Raw genomic sequence first — 25,884 nt, forward strand, 5'->3', positions numbered from 1 at the left:
CCAATTCTTCAACTTATTCATTTCCCCTGACCTATTCTTCCACCCCCACCTCAGCTACATACAGATGATAATACCCTGGATCTTACCATTATCCACAAGTATTCCACATGTTCATGTACTCTGAAATTCCTTTATCTGATCATAATCTGTTATCATTCTATCTCTCCCTCTCTCTTGTAATTCCAAACATTTTTCTTTGTCATCTCTACTACATTTAATTCCTCTGCCCCACCGTTCTTTCCTAGGTGATCACCCATGCATTGGATTATCTTTTTTTTTTTTTTCGCTTTTCCATCTTGATCCTTTGTTGAACCAGCTCAACTCTGTACTGTCCTCTTATCTAGAGGCCCTTGCCCTTTTACCCTGTTGAAGATCTTAACTTTTCAAGACTTAGACTTGAAATATTCCCATTGTCCACTATCTTGGCTCTTCTCGTATGCTGCTGATGGAAGCTGGAGAAAATCATGAAGCTGCTGACTAGGTCTACTATAAGTTTATATTATATAATCTTAGCTGGCCCCTCACTGCAGCAAGGTATTCCTTTTATACCTCCCTAATCTATTCACTATTCCACTCACTGGAACAGCTTTTCCAGACTTTTCATTCCTTCTCCAACCCTCTATAGCTTCCCTTCCTCCCCTCTCAACTGACAACCTTGCCTAACACTGAGGGTGTTCCCCTCCCAGCTTGTTTTTTTTTGTTTTTTTTTTTTTGACTAGGCAAAAGAGGCCTTTCTCTTCCTCATTTCTTACTTAGCCTTAATTACTGAATGGGTATTACTTCAGAGGCTTGTAATCAGAGGCTTGTAAAGGCTTATAAAGGCCAAGGTCTCCTACTGTATCCAGGGCCATCTCCAGCTATCCTGATCTATATCTTGCCACTGGACCCAAATGGCTCCATAGGAGAAAGTGAGGCTGGTGACTTTGCACAGCCTTCCCTCACTTAAATACAATTCATTTCATATCATGGTATGACTTCTCTGATGTCATGGTACTCTTGGCTATTTAGTGAGAATTCCCTCTTTTCCCCTCTTACTCTCACATCACACAGATGTCTTTTGCCATCCTCTCCTCCTTTATCTCTGTTTCACATTAATAGATGACGTTTCTCCTTGCTAGGCAAACTCCTTTACATGCACAAGTGATACCATTTCATCCTATCTTCTTCAGATTGCCCCTTCTATCATTCCTATTCTCTCACCACTCTTCAATATTTTCCTGTCAACTGGTTGTTTCTCTCCTTCCTACAAACATTCTTCTTTCCCCTAGTCTCAAAAAAACATTCAATAGATCTGTTCATCCTTGCTAGTTATCATCCTATATCTCTCCTCCCTTTTGCGGTTAAACTCCTTGAGGAGGCCTCTCCAATGTGGGGAGAGGAGGGTCTCCACCTCCTTTCCTCTCACTCTTCTCAACTCATACTGACCTCATCATTAAACTGAAACTGCTCTCCCCAAGGTTACCAATAATCTCTTAATTGCCAAATCTAGTAGCTTTTTCTTCACTCTCATACTTCTTGAACTTTCTGCAGCCATTGTCTGTTGAGTAACCTCTTGTCCTTGATGCTAGGTTTTTATTACACTGCTTCTCCTCCTACCTATCTGACCACTTCTTGCCTCCTTTACTGCATCTTCATCCAGGTCATGCCCATTAACTGAGTTTCTCTGGGATCTTTTTATCTCCCTCCATACTGTTTTACTTGATCTCATCAGCTTCCCTAGATCCAATTATCATCTCAATACTGATGATTCTTATATATCCTTATCTAGCCTTAACCTCTCTGCTAACCTCCAGTCACATCTCAAATTGCCTACCGCATATTTCAAATTAGATGTCCCATAGACATTTTAAACTCAACATGAGTCAGTCTTTTTATTATCTTTCCTTCCAAAACCTACTCTCTTCCTAACTTGCCTCTCATTCTTGAGGAAACTACCATCCTCAGTCCCCTGGGCTTGAAACCTAGGTGTTATCCTTGACTCTTCACTCTCCTTTACCCTCAATATACAACCAGTTATCAAGATCTGTCATTTCTACCTTCACACCATCTCCCCTATATGTCCCCCCTTTCCCCTCTAAAACTGCCCCTATTCTCCTGGACTATTACAAATGACCTTCTGGTTGGGTTCGCTGCTTTAAGTCTCTCCCTACTCCTATTCATTGTTCTTCCTAATACATAAATCTTATCACATCACCACCTCCCCCTCAAAAAACTGAAGTGGCTCCAGTTTACATCCAAGACCAAAAATACAACCCTATGTTTGGCTTTTAAAATCCTTCATAATTTCCTCTCACCGTTGTTTCCAATTTTCTTACACCTCCACACCTTCCTCCCCTCCAAATGCACTGGTTAGCTTGCTGTTCCTTGAAGAAAACACTTCATCTTCCTACTCTGAACATTTTCACTGGCTGTCCCCCAAGCCTGATGTTTTCCCTCCTGATTTCTACCTCCTGGCTTCCCTGGCTTCATTCAAATCTCAGCTAAAGTGTTACCTTCTGCAAGATGCTTTTTCCTGTCCTTTTAGTGCCTTTTCTATGAGATGACTGCCAATGTAGGCGTGTGTGTGTGTGTGTGTGTGTGTGTGTGTGTGTATCTTGGTTATGTATAACTGTATGTCGGGTTGTCTCTCCTATCAGAGTGAATTTTTTGAGAGCAGGGACCAGTGTTTTCATTGGTTGGGTTCTTTTGCCTTTCTTTGTACGCTGAGCAGTCAGCACAGTGTTTAGGCGTATAGAAGGCATTTAAAAATGCTAGTAAAATGACAGGGAAACATGAAAATTTGTATGAACTGATGCAGAGAGAAATGAGCAGGATCAAGAGAGCAAGCTATATAATAAGAAACACTATAAAGACAAAAGACTTTGAAATGCCTAAGAACTAAGAATTAATGCAATTGACAACCATCATGCCAGGGGACTCAGAGTGCAAAATGAGGAACAGAATTTCTGGCATGGCCAGTGTGGATTAATTTTGCTTTACTGTATGTATTTGTTATAAATTTTGGGTTTTTTTTTTTTTTTAATGGGAGGAGGATCAATTTTGTTAATTGAAAAAACTAAATTTTTTTTAAAGGAAGGGGTTGAATGGAAAGGTATTGTTCAGCTCTAAATCTTTTGTTTTTTTTACTAACATGTCAGAGTTTACACTCTTTTGGCATAGCCAAGGCACACCTCCCTGTCAAAATGGGGCATCAAAATAGGATTGGGGTGGAAAATTATTAAATAGATAAAGAGCATATCAGGTCTAATTCTGCAAAGTTAAAAAAAGAGGCACCGGAAAACAGTGACTTCCTCTTTTAAAAATAAAATAAACATGACAATCAGAAAAGCTTTTAGGGAAATTGGCAATGTACTTATGTATGTGATATATATATATACATATATATGTATATATGCATTACACATCTAACTGATTCAAATCTTCCTCTGATTCTTTGTCTTCCTTTTATTCATAAATGGATTCTGTCTTAATTCAAATGTCATCTTTTCTGTTTGCTGGCCCGCCTTTGAGATCCGTTAGTTTCTCTATTGGTGCCTAGCCAAGGGATGTGAGCCCTGCCCTTGAGTCTCCTTCCTTTGTAGTTGTGTGTGGTTGTATGTGTGTGTGTGTGGTTCAGTGTGGTTGTGTGTATGTGTGCGGTTGTGTGTATGTGTGTGTGTGGCTGGGTTTTTCCTCTTTCTCTAATGCCAGCTCTTTGACTGTGACCCGCTGGAGGGGCATGTGCAGCTGCTTCTGCGCTCATCACAAGGCTGAGCCGGAGGAGATGTCAGAATAGGCTGAGGCTTCCTAGGACCCAGGAGAAGCCCGTTCCTCCGGCTCCGCATTGCCTTTAGTGCGGCCCGGCGTGCGGCTTCCTCCTCCTATCGTAGGCTCCGCGCGGGCGGGCAGGCGGGCAGGCGGGCACCCGGGCTAGAAGCCACCTCCAGCCTAGACCGAGGGTAGCTGTGGGTGGGGAGAAAGGCGCGGAGGGGTGCGTTTGTTTGCCGGGCCGTGCCCTTTGCACTGATGCTCGCCTGGAAATCAGCGGGATCTGAATTTCATTATTCCCTCTCTTAACGGGGTTTGTTCATTTATTTCTTTCTCTGAAGGGGTGGCGAGGTCGTGGGGCACTGCCAGGGCTGCAGGTTTCTCTAGGCTGGTTGCCCCGCCCCCGCACCTCCCAGGCTCACGCGCCCCAGGGAAGGGCTGGGAGCGAAGGCGGGGTGGGTCAGGCCGAGGCCCGCAGGCATCCCCGGGGGGGTCTGAGGCCCTGGGGCGCTTGCCACGCCGGGAGCCCGGGGATCGGGGGGCAGAGCGGGCACCCGGGCCGCGGTGGGGGGGCGGGGTGCGTGACGCGCTCAGGCTCGGGCACATTGAATGCGTCTCTCCCAGGACTCCTCTCCACAGAGCGGCGGTCGTTAGCCGGCAGCTGTAGCTCGCTACACCCGGTGGGGCATTGTGTGTGTTGGTGTGCCTGCGTGGGCAGGGGGCGGAAAGGGCAGTGAGCCGGGGCCGGCCTCCGAAGTTTGCACCCTCGCTCCTCCCGAGGCTGTGGCTGTCAGCGGGAGTTAGGAGGCTTTGGGGAGTATAGTGTGTGCGTGTGGGGGCGTCAGGGAGACAGGGAGAGAGGCTACAATGGGCACCACCAGGCACAGCTGGCACTTGTAGAGCAGGGCCGCATCCTGAGCCAGGCAGGCTCGCTTGTTTGGCTGCAGCTCCGTCTCCACCCCTCAAAGCCATCACCCAGGGGAGAGGCGTAGTATGCTGGACCTAGGGGCCCCAGAGCCTTAAGTGCTGAATCCCATTTCCTTTGTGACTTAAGTGTCTGAGGGGATTTGGTTGGCATATTTTTGGTGAGAGACTTAGAGGCTTTTGCACCATTTCAATGGCCAACACACGAAGCATTGAGCTGGAACATTTTGAGGAGAGGGACAGAAGGCAGCGACCAGGCTCCAGGAGAGGGGGGCCCAGCTCCTCGGGGGGCAGCAGCAGCTCAGGTCCCAAGGGGAATGGGCTCATCCCGAGCCCTGCACACAGTGCCCACTGCAGTTTCTACCGCACCCGGACCCTGCAGGCCCTCAGCTCCGAAAAGAAAGCCAAGAAGGCCCGATTCTACCGGAATGGAGACAGGTACTTCAAGGGCTTGGTATATGCCATCTCCAGCGATCGCTTTAGGTCCTTCGATGCCCTCCTCATGGAGCTCACCCGCTCCCTATCAGACAACGTGAACCTGCCTCAGGGAGTCCGAACCATTTACACCATCGATGGCAGCCGGAAACTCACCAGCCTGGAGGAACTGGTAGAAGGTAAGAAAGTGGCAGGTGGCAGCCCTTCGGGTGCTGCGGCAGGATGCTGTTGTGAAGCAGGTGGACCAGCAGGGAAACTTAGCCAATTCTCTTCCACTTGCTAACTCTCCATCCTCCTGTGTAGGGTTTCCCCTAAGGCTTTCCCAGCTATTGAAACCTCTAGTGTGTGCTCCTTCACATAGTGTGTCTAAAACTCACATGCTCTGTGTGAACTTTAAAAAAACCCTTTTGGTGCCGGTCAGAGACTGGGATCCAATATTTACCTTAAAGTGTTTTATTACGTTTCAAAGATCAGCTTAAATACCATCTTCCATTTCCTGATTCCTCCCCCTCCTATCTTAAGTCCCAATGTTCCAAAATTATTTTCTTATATTTTGTGTATACACACTTATATGTATATAAGTATATATTTTCTTATACACAACTTATATGTATACCTGTTGTTTCTTCCCAGTAGAATATAAGCTCCTTGAAGGCAAGGACAGTTTAGTTTTTGTCTCTGTATCCTCAGTGACTAGCAGGGGGCCTGGTACATGGTAAGTGCTTATAAATACAGAATGAATACAAACCAATACAGAAAAGCAACTTTCTCTGCAGAGATCTATGCATCCCTTATACCATTTGATTTATTCATTTGGCAAATACTTGAGTGACTACTGTGCCAGAGCTGTATGCTTGGCATTTGGGATATCAAAAACTTAGAAAAGGCACAGTCCCTGGATTCTCTTGGAATTTATTCACAGGATCAAAGGCTGAAAACTTCTGGAGGTCTTAGAAGTTTTCTAGGTGAATGCACTTGTTTTACATATGAAGTTGGGGTGCAGTGGAAAAAGCACTGGATTTGGAGTCAAATGGCCTGGGTTCAAATTTCAATGTCCTCTGCCTATTTGTGACCTTGAGCGAGTCTCTTAACCTCCCTTAATCATCACTTTGCTTATCTGTAAAATGAAGGGATTGGGTCACATGTGATCTAATGATGACAAAACCGAGGTTCAGAGAGATTACTTACAATGAATTGGGGTATATGACACACAGGTGTCTATAATATAAAAACTCACATGATAAGCATTTTTTGTTGTTTGGTTGTTTTTCAGTCATGTCTGATACTTCATGACCCCATTTGCGGTTTTCTTGGCAAAAATACTGGTGTGTTTGCCATTTCCTTCTTCAGCTCATTTTACAGATGAGGAAACTGAGGCAAACAGGACTTGTAACTTGCTCAGGATCACATAGCCAGTGTCTGAGGCCAGATTTGAACTCATAAAGATGAGTCTTCCTGACTTCAGGCTAGCAGTCTGCCAATGTGCTACCTACCTGCCATTTTAAAGAAGTTTAAAATAAAGTTGTATTTAAGGTAGAGAGGAATTGAAGATTTCACAAATGATGAGTAATACTTTAATGTACTGTACTTGGGACATGCTTCACTTATTTGGAAGGACCATTGTCCTTAAAATTCTGGTCTTTTTCAGTGGAACATCTGTGAGTTTAGGGAGGTATGATTTTGGAGTGAGACACAGTAGAGTATTTTATTTGTAAGTAAAGGTAAGTGTCTACATATCTCTGTACCTGCAGAAAGTAGACTGGTACAGGATTGTAAGTAAAGACCATTGGAGACAGTAGATGATGACTAAATGAATAACTTCTAAATTTTCAACTTTATTTCACCCAATACAGGGATCCCATGACTACACAAAAGGGTCATTTTATTTTAGTTGAAGAAGTGTTTTTTTTAATACTTTGACAAAAGGGGATACTGTGAGGAAACAAGATTAAGTCCTTGCCCTATCTAGAAAAGAAAATAACATAATCTTTAAACATGTGTTAAGCACCCACTGTGTACCAATGCTTTGGGCTGAGTAAGGAGATGCAAAGACCAAAGTGAAAGTCTCTGTCTTCAGGGAGCTTACGCTGTAATATGGGAGACATGAACAAATTAAAGTACATACAAAATTGACACAAAGTAATGTTGGGAGGGGGGATCCTAGGAGTCTGGAAATTGGGAAAAGCTTAATATAGAAGATGATATTTGAACTGAATTTTGAAGGAAAGTAGAGATTCTAAAAGTTAACACTAAAAGGTGAGAAGAGAGTGCATTCTGGGTATGGGGAACACTCATAAAGGGTAGTGGCATTAGTGAAATAACATGTGTGATGAATGGTAAGAAGGCTGGTATGGCTGGACCAGTAACAGGAATACGAGTTATCAGTTCGCTGGAGAGATCCATATCGATAGTTTGAAAAATATGAGAAGGGAAAGTTTTTCCTTATTCCTGGGAACCTACAGAAATTCAGGAAGACCTAAGTTGAGCTTTGGAGGAGGGGAAGAATTTCAATAGGATGAGATAGGCAAATATTCCAGGCATGGTTTACTACATAGGTAAAAATAGGCATCTAGATGGGAAAGGAATGATGAGTAATCCAGTTTAGCTGGAACTGTTGTGCCTGAAGTGGAATTAGAAGGTTGAAACAAGGTTCTACATTTATATGGCATCCAGGAAGATGAGACTGAGCTAGGTTATATTGGTCCTAAGTTCAGTATGGTATGCTGGAAAGTGTGGAATTTGGATGCAAGTACTTAGGTTCAAGTCTTGGGGCCTCAAGTTTCCCCATGTGTAAAATGATAGGATTGGACTAGATGACCTTGAAAGTTCTCCTGATCCATTAGTTTATGAACCTAAGATCCATGTACTTATATTTTTTGTATGTTATTGTTGTGCAGTTGTTTCTGAGACTCCCTTTGACCCCTTTTGGGATTTTCTTGGCAAAGATACTGGAGTTGTTTGCCATTACCATCAGTTCATTTTACAGAGCAAAAACTGAGGCAAACAGGGTTAAGTGGCTTTCTTAGGTTCACACAGCTATAAAGTGTCTGAGGCCAGATTTGACTTCAGGAAAATGAGTCTTCCTGACTTCAAGCCTGTCACTCTGTCCACTTTGCTACCTAGCTGCTCATATACAGTCAACTCTTGATTACATATGAGTAAGGAGAGGGCAGGGATGCCCATAATCTTTTGTCAGAGTCCAGAAGTCAATTCTTTTTCACTCATTTCTTGGAGGCCCCACTTGAAAACAGATGTGTTATCTGAGAATTCACAGCACTTCTAATATACTTATTAAAGCTATGCTGAGAAAATGTGTTTCAGAAGAAGTCAGTTTATTGGGCATTTATTAAGTGCTTACTGTATGCTAAGCTGGAAAATTATCCAGCTTCAACATTCAATGGTCTGTTTCACCTTCTTCCTTGACCACCATTATTTCATACAGGGAGACTAACCTAAACTAAGCTATACTTCTGCTTTCTAAACCCATTTTATTTGTGATTTTTTTCCCCCTCTTCTTTTGGTTGGGGGAATTAAGTGTGCATTTTGGATTAAGGCCTTCTTTTGTTGGGCTAAGAGCTGTAGGGGAATAAAAGTAAAGCTAAAAACCAAGAAAATGGTCATTCCAACAGAGGATTTAATCATCTGAACTCAATTATGTTGATAAGAAAATGAAATAAAAATATTTGGGTAATCACACATGGAGAAGTAGGATGATATGGTGATATAGAACACGGCATTAGGAAGCAAGGGAATCTGGATTCGAATCCTACCTGTGCTGTTGCACCTGGTGTGAAATTGGGCTAGTTACATTCCTTTTCCGTACCTCAGTTTGTGGGAGTGGAATTAGATGACCTTCAAGGTCTCTTTCAGGAATAAACAGAATTGGTGGTTCTGTGATTTGTGAATTATCCTTTGTAGCTTAAATTAATTGATTTGGGATATTTATAAGTCCATATTAGGTTTCTCTTGCCATCTACGTTTGGCCGATTATATGCATCACTAATTTTGATGATGGGATTCAATTTAATTCTAATATTATTGCAAATGCAGCAACAGCAGTGATGTAGTACAAGGTAACCTTGAACCCAGAACACCTGAGTTCAAATCCCAATTCTGACAAATACTGCCTATCAGTCGCTCAATTTCTCAGTCCTCTAGTTATCTCTCTAAGATTATACAGTACAGACAAAGTGGCTGCTTTGGTGGAGGGAGTTTACACATCTGGAAGTTCCCTCAGGCAATGAACTCACAGGCCTGGTTTCCACCTTTTATTATCACTAAACAGAAATTTGCTGCAAGAAACTTGTGTGAAGTAGAAAGACCACTGAACTGAGAGTCAAAAAATACCAGATTAGAATTCTGACTAAGCTGCTTATAAACTATGTGACCTAGAGTTGTATCTTTCACTTTCCTCAGCTTCACTTTTCTTATTCATAAAACTTTACTGATCTCACGGGTTGTGAGGCAAGTGCCTTTTAAGCCTGTTGTTATGTATTTCAGAGGTGAGTGCAAGTCCATCAGGTTGTTAATCGTATTACCTACAGTGTATGTGGGCACTCACAAAGGATCTTAATTTCCTAGGAAACTCCCTATGTATGGGAGCATCCTCCACCAGATCACAGCCTTTGTTTTAGAAAAATAAGTCTTAGTTAAGTGACTTGCTCAGGGTTAAAGAGCTAGTCAGTTTCAGATATGAGATTTGAACTCACATCTCCCTAAATCCAAGCTATGCATGGTATCTCCTATACCAAGATGGCTAACTTCCTTGTCTATTCATATTTAAAGTACCCAATGGCTACCTAGTTCGCTGATTGAGGTATCAGACAGGTTTGTTGTGGAAGAAAGGGATCCTGGGTTTCATCCTGTACTGTGCTACTTCCTGGCTTTGGGAAAATCAGCAACCCTACCATGGGCCTCAGTTTTTTCATATGTAAAGTGAGACTTACCAGATAACATGGCATCTAATATCCCTTCTGGCTGTAATGTTATGTGTTCTAGGCTCTGAGATCAGATAGCAAGCAAGGTAGACTTGCCATGAGAGGAATTCGGTAATCAGAAAGAATTCTTGGTTCCACTGAGAATTGAAGTTTTGAGGAGGGAAGTTGAGTTAATTTATTTGAAAAGCTGCTATCTCAAACTTGTTGGTAAAAAAGTTTGACATTTTAGATTAAACTAGATATACTCTAGGAAAGCCATCCCCTTGTTTTTCTCCCTGGAGATTGAAAGAATACATCTCTGAACTGTCAGCATCTTCAGTTTTCATTAAAGTTGCATCATCAGACAGTGGGATGTAGTTAAAAAGAACTGAACTTGGGAGTCAGAAGACCTGTTTTTGAGTTGAAGCTCTACCAATTACTTACTACCTGGAGTTACTTTTTCCTCTCAGGGCATTAGTTTTCTCATTTGTAAAGAGCCTTGTGAAACAGGGCACTCCTGAGACTCAGAGGAGATAATAATATGGAAGAGTGTTTTGTAAATGCTAAAGTGAAGATGGCATTATTTTGTTGATTTGTTCTTGATCTAAGATTAATGACAGAAATTCATTTAGTTGGAGAGTGTGTACGTGTGCGTGTTTGGGGGGGATCTATAAGATTTCCAAATTAAACTATTGAGTATAGTATTGGTGTTTTGATAACTTTACTTGTGTAGTCTTTTAAAGTTTGTCAAATGCTTTGCTTCTATTATTTGTGCTTGATAACAGCTCTGTGAAGTAGGTGGTGGTTGTTGATTCTTTGAAGCTGTATTCAATTCTCCCTGACCCCATTTGGGGTTTTCCAGGCAAAGATACTGGGGTGGTTTGTCATTTCCTTTTCCAGCTCCTCTAACAGAACTAAAGCAAACTGTTAAGTGATTTGCCCAGGGTCACACAGCTAGGCTGAGATCAAATTTGAACTCAGGTCCTCCTAACCCTGGGGCTGGGGCTCTATTCACTGCATCACCCCCCTGGGTAGTAGCCTCATTTTACAGATAAGGAAACTGAAATGTGAAGTAACTTGCCTATGTTCACATAACCAGTAAATGTCTAATGACAGATGTGAGCCTAGGTCTTCCTAACTCAAGATCCAGCACTCTATACATGACTTCAAATGTCAATTGGACTTACATACACAGGGCATGCATGCATGCACATGTGAACAAATGTATAGGTTGAATCCCACTAGAATACAAGAAATACCATGATGACATATACATGTGTATATGTGAACACATACACATATACAAAACTCTGTATGTATACGTATACACAGATTAGACGTATCCAAATCTAGTTTTCAGCAGTACTCAGGGTAAAATAATTTCAGGCACACCAAAGAATTAGGACAACCTAATGGCATTTTTTGAGGCTTATCCATATTATAGACTTTGTGTTAATTTATTATCAGTAATGAAATATACTTCCCTTTTCACGACAGAGGTAGGGGACTACTCAGAGTGTCAAATGTGTTCGCTGTTAATGTTTTTGTTTGTTACCAACCTATTTAATTGGGCTGGGGGAGAGGTTATTTACACAAATTCTATGATTTTTTTTAAAAGACATCAATAAAACTTAAGTTTTGAATGAAAAGAAAAGAAAAAACTCAGCATCACAAAGTACTCTGTAGGAATCTGTTGAATGCATGATTTTCATAGCCAGTATAACAAACTTAGATCTATTATTCTTCTGTAGTGATATCCTAGGAAAGTATTTATCATCTACAATTTAACCAACTATTTATGAAGTGTTTGGGTTTGATACAATAACACTAAAAAGAACTCTACAATGTTGCCTAAATGGAGACTTCGTTTGACCTGATTCAATTCTTTTTTAAGCAAGACACAAGTTTTGTTTATCTCCCTCACTCAGGTTTGATTTGTCCTCTACTTAGTTTCATCTGGCCCAGGGGATTTTCAGTGTGGTGGATAGTGTCTTTCTCAAATGTCTGCCTGGATTTCTGTGATGAAATAGAAAGTGACAACCCTGGAGACTGTGGCATGGCCTGGAACGCACCAATTCCATTGTGGTTGAATGAGAAAGGCAATGTGTATGCCCCAGTTTTCTTTTTCTTTTTTTCTCTTTTCTTCTTGACCTCTCAGGTAACTAAGAGAATCTTTAGAAATGGAAATCAGAAGTCTGGCGTTAGTCTGTATTTACACGTTATGTTGTAAACCACCATGACTCTTCAATCTCTCCATTTATTACTGCTTATCTGGAAAATGTACTTCTTGAATTGATGGAGGATCATAGGATTGGATCATCATAGATCTAGAGCCAAAAGAGACCATAAAGGCCCATTCTTCCCATTTTACAAATGTGGAAACTGAGGCCTAGAGTAGTTAAGTGACTTGATATATGTGTTTCAGTTAAAGTCTGTTCTAGCTACTAAAATTAGATGAAGACTTTTGTGCTGTGGAAACTGTGCCTCATAATGAAGGAGAGGGTGAACCATCACAATGGGTGATTAACACCAAATTCAGCCTTCTGAGAGTCGTGATGTCCAATACTGTAACTTGGTAATCTTGTTGCTTTTGCCCTCGGTTATTCTGTAAGTTTTAATTCTTCAGTGCATCTCATCTCATTGATGTGAGGGCTCCTAGCCTTGTAGGTCACCACCTACCCATACCTGCTCATCCTCTCAAGTCTTGTCTCCACCAAACAGTCAATAAACAGTGTGTTGCCCAGTAGACCTGCAGCAGACCAATTACAAAGAGAGTTACGAGAGAATATTTGACAAAAATGCAATTCACTTATATGTACTGGTTTGATGTGAGCTTTAGTATTTAGTATTATTAACTGCTTCCCAATGCAGAAGTATTGTTTCTGGGGTCATGAGGCCTGTGTTCAAATGTCAATTCTGACGGTACCTATGTGACCTTGTGGAAAGTTACTTAACCTCTAACTTCAGATTCCTCATTTGTAAAATAAGCAGGTTGGTCCAGGACCTTGCTAGCTCTGAATCTATGAGTGCTATATTCTTTGTAAGACTCATTTTTTAGGTGAAGAGGTAGACTTCCCTAAACATTGTAATTTTTCTATCATTTGTGTCTCGTCATTGATCTATAATGGTGTTTTCATTTTCTAAATGTTGTTTTCCCTGAGAAAAGCAGCCAGATGCAGAAGGATCATTGTCCCAGGACTCAAGAAGTCTGAGGTTTAATTGCTAAAATCACTCTGTTGTAGCTAGCTGTGTGACCTTGGAATAAGTCATTCCTCTTGCCTCATTCTCCTTATCTGTGAAACAGAAGGGAAGAGAGTTGAACTAGACAATTTCTCAAGGTTCCTTTCTTCTGTCAAGTATTGTGATTCTATTAAGGTTGAACTCTTGGGGTATTTGTTCTTTAAGCTGGGTTTGTAGGACAGATCTCTATTGTCTGAGAGAGCCTTACTACATATTTTTGTAATCCTATTAAAGAGCTGTGGTTTCACAAATTGGAGCTCCTTTTGAATTGAACAGATAAGACTCCTAGAGAAATGCCTGAGGCCCAGAGACGTTATATACCTTATCCAAACCTTTTAGCTAGTCATCAGAGATGAGATTGGAAGCCAGGTTCAGTCTTCAGTCCATTAGACCAGACCAATTTAGGATTTCTCTGGGATGCCCTACCCCTAGATGACTGGTACATAGGAGTAGTTTGTTGCATACTTGATTGAGTGATTGTGGCAAATCGAGGACCAACTAGATGCTGACTTTAAGAAAAATAAGGTCAAACTATAAATTATTTGCAGGTATGATTAGGTACCTTCATTTTACGTTGTTTTACTTTATTTTACTTATACGTTTTGTTTTTATGTCACATTCGTTTCTGAACATATTCCTCTTCACACCACTCAGGGAGGCATTCCTTATAATAAACGAAGAGGAGGGGGAAAGGAGTATAGCAAAACAAATCTATATCCAATAGTATTTGCAGTATTTCACATTTATAGTCCCTCATCTCTGCAATGAAGGAAGGTACATTCTCTCAAATTTTCTCCTCTGATAATTCCCTCATGTAAAAGTTGAGAAAAGGTGAAATGACTTGTTAATTTGTGACAGACTTCAATAGCAGAACCCAAACTTGAACTCGTCTCTTGTCCCAGTAGAGTGTTCTTTCTACCACTGTCTTAAGGCAGCATAGTAGTAGAGGATGAAGTAGATTCAGATTTAATCTCTTCCTCTGTTACTCTTTATATGATGAAATCACAGGTTCTAACCCTGTACCGTCAACAGCGCTAACTTAATAATTATCTTCTTCATTCTAAAAACTCATGAAGCTTAAATATTATATCTGATGTTATCTGTACCTTTTGTCGTCCCCCCCCATTAGTGTAAATATCATAGTTAATTGAGAATTGACTGGATTTTATGGAATGTAAAAGTTTGACTATGTTTTATTCTTATATTAAACCATGAGCTTCTAATTTTGTAGTTTATTGTATTTTAAAGAATATATCAAATATACCATGATTATAACAAAACTTCCCTGCTTGTCTGTGCCTCCTTCTGAATTTCCCTCTGCCCTCGTCTTTTTAAATGTTTCAGTGATGCTCTTTTCTTTCCTTTATTTCCATCATTATTGCTACCCACCAACTTCCTCATCGAGGACCTCCTTTCCCCCAAATAAGATCCTTTTCTCATAACAAATAACTAAACTCAAGCAAAACATGTACACATTGGTGGTTCCTCAAAATGTGTGTCTTATTCCATGTCTCCAGTATATCGCCTCTCTGACAAAAACTTTGTCACCAGACTTCAGAAGTCATGATTGGTCACTGCAATAATTAGAATTCTTAAATCTTCCTAGTTGTATTCCTTGCCATTATTGTAATTCCTTGTATAAATTTGTTGTCCTCATTCTGTTTACTTCATTCTAAATCAGTTCATTCAAGCTTTGCCAGGTTTTTCTGAATATGAATGTTTAAGAGTTGGTCCTTGTGCCTATCTCCTAAAAGCTTAGATACTTCAGGGATTAATGATTTCTATTGTGAATATAATCCTATCAATGAAACAAATCATAACCCCTCTATTATGGATGCCATGGTCAAGACTACATCACTCTATGGCCAGACCCACTACAAGAGCCTTTCTAAACTGATTTTTGGGTAACACAAGTTCAATTCGACAGATATCTAGAAAGTACTTATTAGATGTACTAAGGTACTCTGCTGGATGTTGGGAAGATTAACATTTTTATTTCCAAGAAATGAGTGGGTCTCTTCCCCATTATCTTATAGGCTGGGGGTGGGCTATAATCAGCACTTCATACACTGTGGGTCAAGAAGTGCTGAAGGGGTCATGAGTGGAAAAAGTTTAAGAAGCCCTGGTCTATATAATGACACAGATAAAAAAAAAAAAAACAGAAGACGATTTGAAGTGGGAAAGAACACTAGCAATCGAGATTGAGGCTTTGTCTATGGATGTGGCACCTGTACTGAGCCGTCAGTGAAGCTAAGGATGGTTCAAAGTGGAGGTGAAAATGAAGGACATTTCAGGAATGGAGATAGGAGATGGAAAGTCAAGTTTGAGATGAGTCAGGTAGTCCAATTTGTATGGAATGGAGAGTGCATGAAGATGAGTAATATGAAGTAAGTCTGGAAAGGCAGGTTGGAATCAGATTGTGGAGGGTGATAAATGCCAGGCTGAGAAGTTTGTATTTTGTCCTAGAGGTCTATAAAGGCAATCACACTGGCATACCCAGGATGGCTGCTAGCACAGATTCATAGATCTGCTTTACTAGGAAAGATCGCTGTTTAAGGGGTCAACCATCTTTTTAAATTACATTCACTAGTTCAGGGGAAAAGTCAGTACCCTGAACTTCAGAGAAAGTATAAGCAGAGAGATAAAGACTAACAGACAGGGCTCTACTGCCTGAATCAAAGTAATTTTGCTATATATGTTACATATATCCCTAGACTGAAAGAGCCTTTGCATCTGAGCAGTTAGGAGTCTGAACATAAGACTCAACCAGGGAATCACAAGGTCTTTCTCATAAATGAACACCCAGAGCAAAACCTCACCTCAGAGTATGTATGTATATATATGTATATGTATGTGTGTATATATGTGTATATGTATATGTGTGTATGTATATATATGTATACACACACACACACACACACACACACACACTCTTCTCAGAGCCAGAAGGCATCACAATCCTCATGACTCCATGCCTAATTAGAAATTGGCAAAAGGTATGAAAACCTTCCTACAAGCAAGCTTCCCTTAATGGGCTCCATGTGAGGCCTACTAATGGGTGGGGAAGCTCTTATATCCCATTAACATTACAAGGTCAAATAGTATGTCAATACCAAGTAGGTGTCTAAGAGACACAATAGTGAAATAATAAAGAGCTGGCCTTGGAATTGGGACGCCTGAATTCGAGTCCTCCTTTTGAAACGTGTTAGCTGTGTGGCCCTGGTAAAATCATTTAATGTCCCAGTGCTCAAGGCAGCTCTCTAAGGCTGTAAATTGCTTATTGGCAGAGAGAGTTTTCTAATCCAGCAAGAGTCTAATACCACTGAAATCACAGGTCTAATCTCTGTCCCTGTTCCAAACATTGAGATTAAAGAGTCCACCTCTGGGCTTGTACTTGAAGCCTTCCTGGTTTGATAGAACCTGTCAGAGCTTTTGCTTCACCAGCAAGAGAAAATACAAGGCCACTTCTATGCTATAGAAAGATAGCAAAGTGCAGTTTAGTGAAGTTATCTCCCTAAGCTCAGAAAGAATTAAGCTCATCCTACACAATTTCAAAGTCAGTGCAGGAACTTAAGAGAAATAAAGTTCTGTAAAAATTTCATTCTTGAAGTTTTTGAGCTTTATCTCATTTGGTAACTGGGTGCCAGTTAAACCCAGCTTTTACTCATGCATGACTCAATTATCTATTTCATGGCAATGGTTTGTTACCCCTATTTGGGGCCAGATATTCCTGAAATGGGCCCTGGTTAAGTGCTGAGCAAGAAACTGCATAGTATCATGAATATTTGGAATCGGGAACACTTAGGCTCAAACCCTACCTCTAACACAAACTAATTGCATAACTGTGGATCAAGTCACTTAACCCTTCAGTCCCCAGGCAACTCCCTGTAACTATAAGATACAAAAGAACTTTGGAACTTCCCCCATACTTTCAGTCCATAGGAGTGTGTGTGTGTGTGTGTGTGTGTGTGTGTGTGTGTGTGTGTGTGTGTGTGTGTGTGTGTGTGTGTGTGTGTGTGTTAGAGCCTTAATACCAAGAATTCACATTAATGGGATGTTTACTTGATTTGGAAGTCAAGTGAAATGATTGTAACTATCAGTTCTCAGAGCTGGAAGAGATCTAACTCTAACATGTCCCTGAATTCAAATCAATTCAAAAAAAGTTTGTATCTACATTAGGCATGTAGAGTACAAGGACAAATGAAAGGTTTCCTGTAGGGGAGTGGACCACATTCATTGAGCCAGGAAGGAAGTTAAACATTTCTAAGATGAGGGGGCTGAGGTGGAAGTGCATTTCAGGCGTGGGGGACATTCCAAGAATATGGGAGACTGAGTTCAGGAAACAGCAAACAAGCCAATTTGCATAGGGTATTCCAAGAGTAATAATGTGAAATAAGTCTGAAAAGGTAAGTTCTAAATATTCTGAAAGGCTTTAAATGCCATATTTCATAGTTTATATTTTAATTGAACAATAATTTTCATAAACCTGACAAGTGTTCAGCCAGGCTGTGTTTGAAGACGCCCATGCAAGGGCTGTTTTCTAACACCCAAGGTATTATTCAAAGACTTGTTTGATTCCAGATAGCTCCTGATCATTAGTAATTTTTTTTTCTTTTCCTTTTTCCTTTTCAATTTTTGAAAAGTGAGTTATCTTTAATATTTCAGATCATTTGGTGAGCCTCCTATTCTTTCAGGGGAAGGGATGTGATATATGTTTTTTGTACTTCTTTTTGTCACAGGTTTTTTAGTTTGCTGCGTGTCATAAAGTTAAAAGTAGGAGTGCTGTTGTCATTATTAAACCATTTTAGTGTATACCACACTCATAATCTAGGAAAGTTCCTAGAATTTTTAAATTAAAAAAAATTTTTTTTAATTGTGCCTGTAGGGTTTTTAAACACATTTAATAATTCAACATGTCAGGGTATCAAACAACAGTGCAGTTCACTTTTTAGCTAGTCCTCCTTTGAATCCACCATTCCTCAGTCTGGGAAGGGGCAACCACTAAGTTAAATCAAGGCCTCTCCCCTTCACACCAGTGTTACCATGGCTGAATGTCCTTGTATTTTGCTTTAAAGACACTTTTTTTTTAATGCTCTGGAGCTGGATAGGAGTATGGCATCATCTGTTTTCTTGTGACAACAATCATTGGTGAAGAAGAAGATAGTTTCTGGCTCCCCTCTTTAGACTAGATCCAGAAGTAGTACCACCTTCTTCCTTGTTATGACATAGGGTTTTGTTCCACAACTTTCTGGTGCATTGCTTTGTGAATGTTGGATTCTTTTCTAAGTGTACAAAGTGGGTTCCAAAGCCTACTTGATGCAGTAAACTAGGACACTTATGATTGTTGGGAATTGGGGAGGGCAGTTGTGTGGGTATGAGCCAAGGATGTTTGAGCTTAATCAGACTTGTTAACACTTTAAACATTTCTACCATAATGTTGAAACTGAACACATTGGCCAAATAAAGTTGAAATTTTAATTTAAAAAATTTTCTGAATTTTCTCCCCATCATTCTCCTTTCTACTTTATGGAGACAAGTAGAAATAGTTAAACATTCTTCTGCATGACTATCCTTCAAATACATGAAGTCAGCTCTTGAGTCCCTCCTAAGTCTTTTTCAGGTGAGATGTTCCTAGCTTCCTCTTTTCTTCTATACTAGTTGCCCTCCTGGATGGGCTCCAGTAAGTCAGTGGTATCCATATATCCATAATATGTGGTATCCAGTTGAACTTGACATTTCAGATGTTGTCTGATCAAGACAAGTATTTTATCACTTCTAATGCTGGAGCATGTCTCAGAATCCTAGTTGGCCAGTAGTATCATTACTTTACCTTGGAATGATAAAGTTAGAATCATCCTGATAACATTGCTTTGTATTTAGTATTAAAGAAACCAAGATGTTTCTGGGGGTAGATTGAAATGCCCAAATCCAATCTAAATGTTAATTTTTTTTATATGTTTCTGATTGAGATTATGGGGATTCTCTGAAGCTACAATATGAGACCATTAAACCCATCAGTTATAGAACTGCATTGAAAGAGGTGGTTATTTTTGTATGACTTAGAATGGTATTCCTGACCATGCATAAAGAACAACGGAAAGTTTCTTGTGTCAATGGCATGTCTGATCAGTTAAAACATGCTAATTTATATATTAAATTCAAATTCTGAAAGCACCATTAAATGGGATGTTTGTTTTTCTTCTTCATGCTATACTTACTTCTCTTCTCTCTCTCTCTCTCTCTCTCTCTCTCTCTCTCTCTCTCTATATATATATATATATATATATATACATATATATGTATTTCTAACAGAAAAATTTAGAACAGCGCAGCCCATTAATAGAAGAAGCTTTTTTTTCTGTTAAGGCTTAGGGAATGTACTAAACATCGACGTACCTCCGTTTCTCTGACTTTAAATAGAAGACAGTGATTGTAACTCTTATAAGAGTTTTGTGAGGGTCACACTTTTTAAAACAATGACCTGTGATTTGTTACTGTGAATAATCCCTCCAGTCTTCTTGGAATTTATTTCCCTCCATATACTCTCTGATCCGGAGACACTGACCTTCCTCACACAAGACGATCCCATCTAGCTCCTCTGTGCATTTTTACTGACACTTTCTCTTCTTCTGAATCCTTTGTCTTCCTTGGCTTCCTTCAGGTGTTGACTAAAATCTCACCTTCTGCAACACTCTAAATGCAAGTTACCCCATCTGTATCTGGTTTGTACATAGTCGTTTGCCTGTTGTCTCCCCAATCAGACTGTAAGTTCTGTAAGAAGAGTGGACTGTTTTGCCTTTTTTTTTTTTTTTTTTTTTTTTGCTATCCTCAGTGCTTAGCATAGTGCCTGGCATCTGTTAAGCTCTTAGTAAATGCTTGTTGATAATGCAGATTGCTACTTCTCTTTGACTTAGTACATGATCTTGGAATATTGCTATTGCCAAAATGTTACTTGCCCTGCAGCCAAATAGGTGATGTATCTCTCCAAATTTAGCTAGCCCAGTTTTTAGAGGACAGATGCAATCTGTTATTGAGTTATTTCAGTCATGTCCAGCAATTTGTGATCCCTTTTGGGGTTTTCTTGACAAAGCCATTTCCTTCTCCAGCCCACTTTACAGATGAGGAACTGAGGCAAACAGGGTTAAGTGACTTGCTAAGGGTCACACAGCTAGTAAGTGTCTGGGGCCAGATTTCAACTCATGAAGATGAGTCTTCCAGATCCAAGCCCAATGTTCTATCCACTACAGTTGGTCTGGTGTAGCTCCTGCCAGCTTTTCTTTCACTTATATAACCTTCAAAAACCAAAGGTTACCTCCATACTAATAAATCAACCAAAGAACCATGAGGTATCAGGAAAGGATTTTAGAATTATAGATTTAGATTTGGAAAGAACTTTAGAGATAATTTAGATGAGGAAACTGGAACCCAAAGAACTAAAGTAGCTTGTTCAGAGTCATACAGGTAATAAATGCCAAGACTGAGATATGAACCCAGGTCCAATGATTCAAAATTCACTGTGGCAGCATGATGCCCCTCAGTGCAATATATTTGATTCTGGAAAAATTACATATATATTGAAGTTTATGTGTTGAATATTGTCTTACTTAGACAAATTAGAAGAGTTTGCTACTTAAGGACATCTTCTGGTAATTTTTTTTAAGGAAAAATCAGCTAATCCAGTTGTCATGACCCTGTGCTTCATTGGTTGGGTAGTCATCTGAATGTTAATATTGTAAGTGTGTAATAGTCTTTGGTCTCAGAAGGAGTGTACTATCCCAGTTATGACAATAGGCTTACTGGAAACAAGAGTTTGGTAAGAAGTCCAGCCAGGTTCAGAACAGGAAAAAATACTTTACTTAGCTTGGGACCCTTGCTAAAAAGGACAGGTTCAGAAAAGTGGACCATGGCAGCCTAATTATCAGGGAAGAGGAGCAGTTTTCACTGAAGAACTATATAGTGAATTTACTTAAAGGAAATTAAATAGGAAAGAAAAGTAATGTGTCAAAGGCTGGTTAGAACTTTAAGGGCTAAGCCTTCAAGATCTTTAGAAGGGTGAAGGAAACAAATGCATGATCCCTTGTAGGACATTCTGAAGATTCTTTGGGGAAGAAGGGCAGACAATAACTTCCATATCTTATCTGCTTTTTTCTTGAGTCCAAGTAGTTTTTACACCCCCATTTTACATATTATCCCTATCTGCTATCAATATCAGGGATTTCTGCCCTTCCCCACTTACTGGAGGTCTACAAAGCAAGGCTCAGGTGAGCTCTTGGGTATATTCTTACTCAGGTACAGGTTGGACTAGCTGACGTTTGAAGGCGTTTCTAGATCTGAGCTTCCTAGGTCTTCTTTAGAGGCTGTGACTTGAGCATGGTCACATAGAGAATAAAAGACATTTGACTTTTAAGTCCAACATTACTTCAGTTAGAGATTAGAAAGTGTAAGTACTTAAGATGTGGTATTTGCCAGAGAGGATCACAGGGTCATAGACTTAGAGCTAAAAAGAGCGTGATCTCAGGTCATTGAGTCCATTCCCAAATATTTTTTTTTACAGATGAGTAAACTGAGGCCTAGAGAGAAAAAATGACTTGGTTGAAGTCACACAAATTGCAGAACTGGGATTTGAACCTAGGCTTTTTGATTCCAAATCACGAGCCCTTTCTACCAGTTCTGGTGAAGAGTATTTGATAAATGAAATCAAAAAGCAAACTGCCTTAAGGTACTGGGGAACTCCTTCCAGCTTTTTCTTAGTGTGAGTTGGATCATTTGTCTGCCTTCATTGAACCTCCTCATTGTTGCAGATCAGGCTGTTACTTTTTGGGGGTGCCATTCATTTGGGCCTGATATAAAGACAACATCGGTATATTTAGTGGTATTCCTAAACGATAGGGGTGATGTGCTATAGTGGATAAAGCACTTAAAGTGGAATCAGAAAACTTGAATTCAAATCCTGCCTCATTCACTTACCTGCTATGGGACTCTGGGCAAATCATTTAACCTTTCTATCTGCCTCAGGCAGCACCTTGAGACTTCACCACTGGATGATGCTGCTTTTGGTGAGACAGTCTCCAGATAAACTGTATCTGTGACGATAAATTCATATTCCTAAAGCACCATTAATATCTATAATCTATACACATACATGATTTTGTGCAAAGAGTTCAACTCCATCTACAAGCTTCTCATAACACTTTGTCTGGCTCTCTTGTCCCTCCCTGCCACTCACTTCAACAAGTATTTATTAAGCAGTTACGATGTGCCAGAAACCATGCTAAGCATGGGGTTACAAAAGTCAAAATGAAAACAGCCCATATCCTTGCATTGTGATTATTTGGTGCATGTCTGCTTTTCCTCCATGTTAGAATATATTCATATATTCCTTGAGGTCAAGGACTGTTTTTCACATTTATATCATTGGGTGTTTAATCAATGTTTGTTACATTGAATTACTTTAATAATTTTTAAAAATTTACTTCTACCCAGACCCATCACTTGATCAACTTGCCTGTTTTCAAGATTACTTAGCCATTCAGTTGGAGACAAGGAGATTTTCTTCCAGTTACATGGAAACCTAGAGACAGCTAAGTAGGGGCCAGTCTATTCAGAGAGGAAAATAGAGTTCTCCGATATTTAATCTCAGCAGAAAATACAACCTTTCTTTCAAACTTACTTTAACTCATACTCAAAATGCCCCAATGGTTCTATGATGTCACTGATGTGAATACCCTCTCTTAGAATGCAACTTGTAACCTATTCATGTCTGTTCATTCTGTAACACTCACTTCTATGTCTTCCCATAAATTTTTCCCAGGAGGTCCACCCAATTTGCTGGGGATGCTCTCCAAGTTCTTTTTGACATCAAGAGGATACTGGGGAACACACAGGCTGTTCATTGATTATCCCTTTCTCTTGACATCTGATTAGTCACTTCTTTTTCATTCATACATTTCTTTAATGACATCTTTTATTTTGATAATTCTTTGTATATAATGTGTTGCAATCTTCTCATGCCCACCATGTTTTGTCCCTTTGTTGGTAATTTGAGTACAGTGAGCTGTGGAAACAGAAGCAAAGAGAACTTACTTTTGAGGCAAATTTTCCCAGGCTTTTCTACTTAAGAGTTGTTTTTTGGGGAAGAGAGGAGGGGAGAGGAGAAAGGGAATCTTTTTTTTTTCCTTGAAGGACAGATCCAATGGAATTTTTACTGTCTCAGTTTCACTGATCTGTGATACCGTGCTTTTTTACTTATAATACTGGATGGATAGCCTGCCAAAGTTCTTGTGCTTTCATTTCCTTGTGCATTTTAAAAACTTCTCATCCTGTTCTTCTTTCCCTCTTGACATCATTGGCTTGGAATTTGTTTTTTTGTGTGTGCATCTTGTCAGTGCTGTCTAAGCTACTTTTCTCTCCTTGGTATTACTTTCCATTTTATTTTTTCCTGAGAGAATTTAAGAATTATTTATAATTCTGCTTGAAAATAGTTTGTATTATTAGGAAAATATTCTGAAGATAGAGCACAATTAAATTCTTACTCCTTCTTCATTGGGAAACAGGATCAGTTGTCACCCTGACTGCTACTGAATTTTGTCCTCTTAGCTATGTGGCATTCTGCCTAGGACAGGGAAAGGGTTCTGTGATTTTTAATACAGCAGATTATGTTGCATTCAATATGATGGCCTCATCTTGTTTGCAAGGTGAGATTGATGGGTGAATTCAACTAGAGAAACAAATTTTGCTGAATTACAGTACTTGTTCAATTATATCAGGAGGATACTGACACAAATACACTAAAACTGAAGGAGAACATAAATAAGCTTCCTTCTGCACCAAGTTTTCAAAGTAAGAGGTTTTGAGGTTAAGACAAGTTACCACAGTGGTTGCTGCAGTGGTAAAACTGTAAACACAGTCTGGACCCAGATGTCATTTCACTGGTTCTCTCTGGTCCCACCACAATTGTTGGGAAATTGGCATCAATTCTACTCTATCCTCTTTCCCCTTCCTCCTTCTCCCTCTCTGTTCATCTATCTCCCTCTTTTCTCTTCTTTAAAAGAGTGAAGGAAAAGTGTAAAAGAAATTAACCTAGAAAATGGAAGAAATCTGACTACCCATTCATGTATCTCAGAAAAGCAAGTCACACTCATGGTCAGCATTTGATATTCTCTCTGTCCCAATTCATTATTATAAAAGCCATTTGTCACAATAACAGGTTTCAGTGGATTATGTGGTGAATCAGCCTTCTTTAAAGATCTGTGAAAATGGTAGAAGGCACAAACATACCTCTAGAAATATTTGGGCATAACTTTTCTAGGAAACTGATTAGATCACAAAATATTGGAGTTAGAAAGAGGCCATCTAGTCCAAGGGTATACCTGAGCAAAAATTTCCTTTGGGACATGTCTAATGAATGGGTCACTTAGCCTTTGCTTAAAGATCAAGAGTGAGGAGGAATTGCTACCTCTGGAGGCTGCCCATTCCACTTCTGGAGAGCTGTAATTGTTAGGAAGTTTTTCCTTCTGTAAAACCTAAGTTTGCCTCTCTGCAGCTCTTTCCAATTGCTCCTAGTTTTTTCCACTAGCCCAGGAAGATGTTTTCCAACTCTATCCTCTCCTCTTTTCCTCTCCATGCTGAGCACACCAAATTTCTTCAACAAATGCTCATATAAAATGGAGCATTTACCATTCTGACTGGCCTTCTGTTAACTCTAGGTGACATCTGGGGTCTCTCATGTATTCTGTTTTTCTATCATTAATCTCACCAAATGACATTCCCTCAGCACATGTCATTGTATATATGTGTATGTGTTCATATATGTGTATGTATTGTATGTTACCTAGTATTTAATTCCCTCCATACACTCTACAGTGTAGCCATATTGTCCTCCTTTCTTTTCCTGAGATGAAGAGTCATCTCTTTGCCTTTACATTGTCTGTACTCCATGCCTGAAATGTTCTCCCTTCTCATGTCTGCTTCTTAGAACACCTTCCTTCAAGACTCTGTTCATGCCCTTCCTCAAGAGGCTTTTCCCGGATCCTACAACTTTGAGTTCTTTCCCCTAAACTCTGTATCTTGTGTATATATATATATACGAGATATATAGATATATAGATATTTATATACATGTTATTTCTCCTAGTAGAATGTAAGCTCCTTGAAGTCAGGAAATATTTTATTTTTCATTGTTGTTTTGTTTTCTTTGCACCCTTGGCATTTAGCATAGTGTCTGGCACTTAATAAGCTAGTGTGGGTGTGGCTATGTGTATACATACACAGTTTATACTGGCTGAAAAATTTTTTATCAGCAACCGTATATTGGCAAATTTTTCATAGCAAAATGGAGTTTCACGGGTACGTTAACTTAATGTATTTGGCGAATATATTCTGTTTTTTAGTGTCTGACCACAGAGGTAAAATTAATCTCTACTGCACCAGCCTTATTATTTTCTATAATCCTTTGCATTGTGAGACATCATGATTGTTATCATTTACATTTATATAGTTCTGTAAGGGTAACAAAATGTTTTACATTTGATCCTTAGAGCAACTCTGAGACCCAAAGAGATTAAGTGACTTGAGAGGGTCAGATGAAAGATTTGGATTCAGAACTTTCTGACTCCAAAACTGG

The 25,884-nt window shown here is 39.8% G+C and overlaps 1 protein-coding gene across 6 annotated transcripts in view; it reads left to right on the top strand.

The window, feature by feature from the left end:
• The first annotated feature begins 4,737 nt into the window (after positions 1-4,737).
• Positions 4,738-25,884, top strand: part of DCLK2 (doublecortin like kinase 2) — a 203,666-nt gene continuing 182,519 nt past the window's right edge. For all 6 annotated transcript variants that reach the window (XR_011969725.1, XR_011969726.1, XM_072621226.1 and 3 more), the window contains exon 1: positions 4,738-5,285. Coding sequence is in view for 4 of the 6 variants with exons in the window: in XM_072621226.1 (XP_072477327.1) it covers positions 4,865-5,285 (421 nt within the window). In the remaining 2 variants the exon portion in view is untranslated. The remainder of the gene's footprint in view (positions 5,286-25,884) is intronic.

The sequence above is a fragment of the Notamacropus eugenii genome, chromosome 6 (genome assembly GCF_028372415.1).
Source record: "Notamacropus eugenii isolate mMacEug1 chromosome 6, mMacEug1.pri_v2, whole genome shotgun sequence".
NCBI lineage: Eukaryota > Metazoa > Chordata > Mammalia > Diprotodontia > Macropodidae > Notamacropus > Notamacropus eugenii.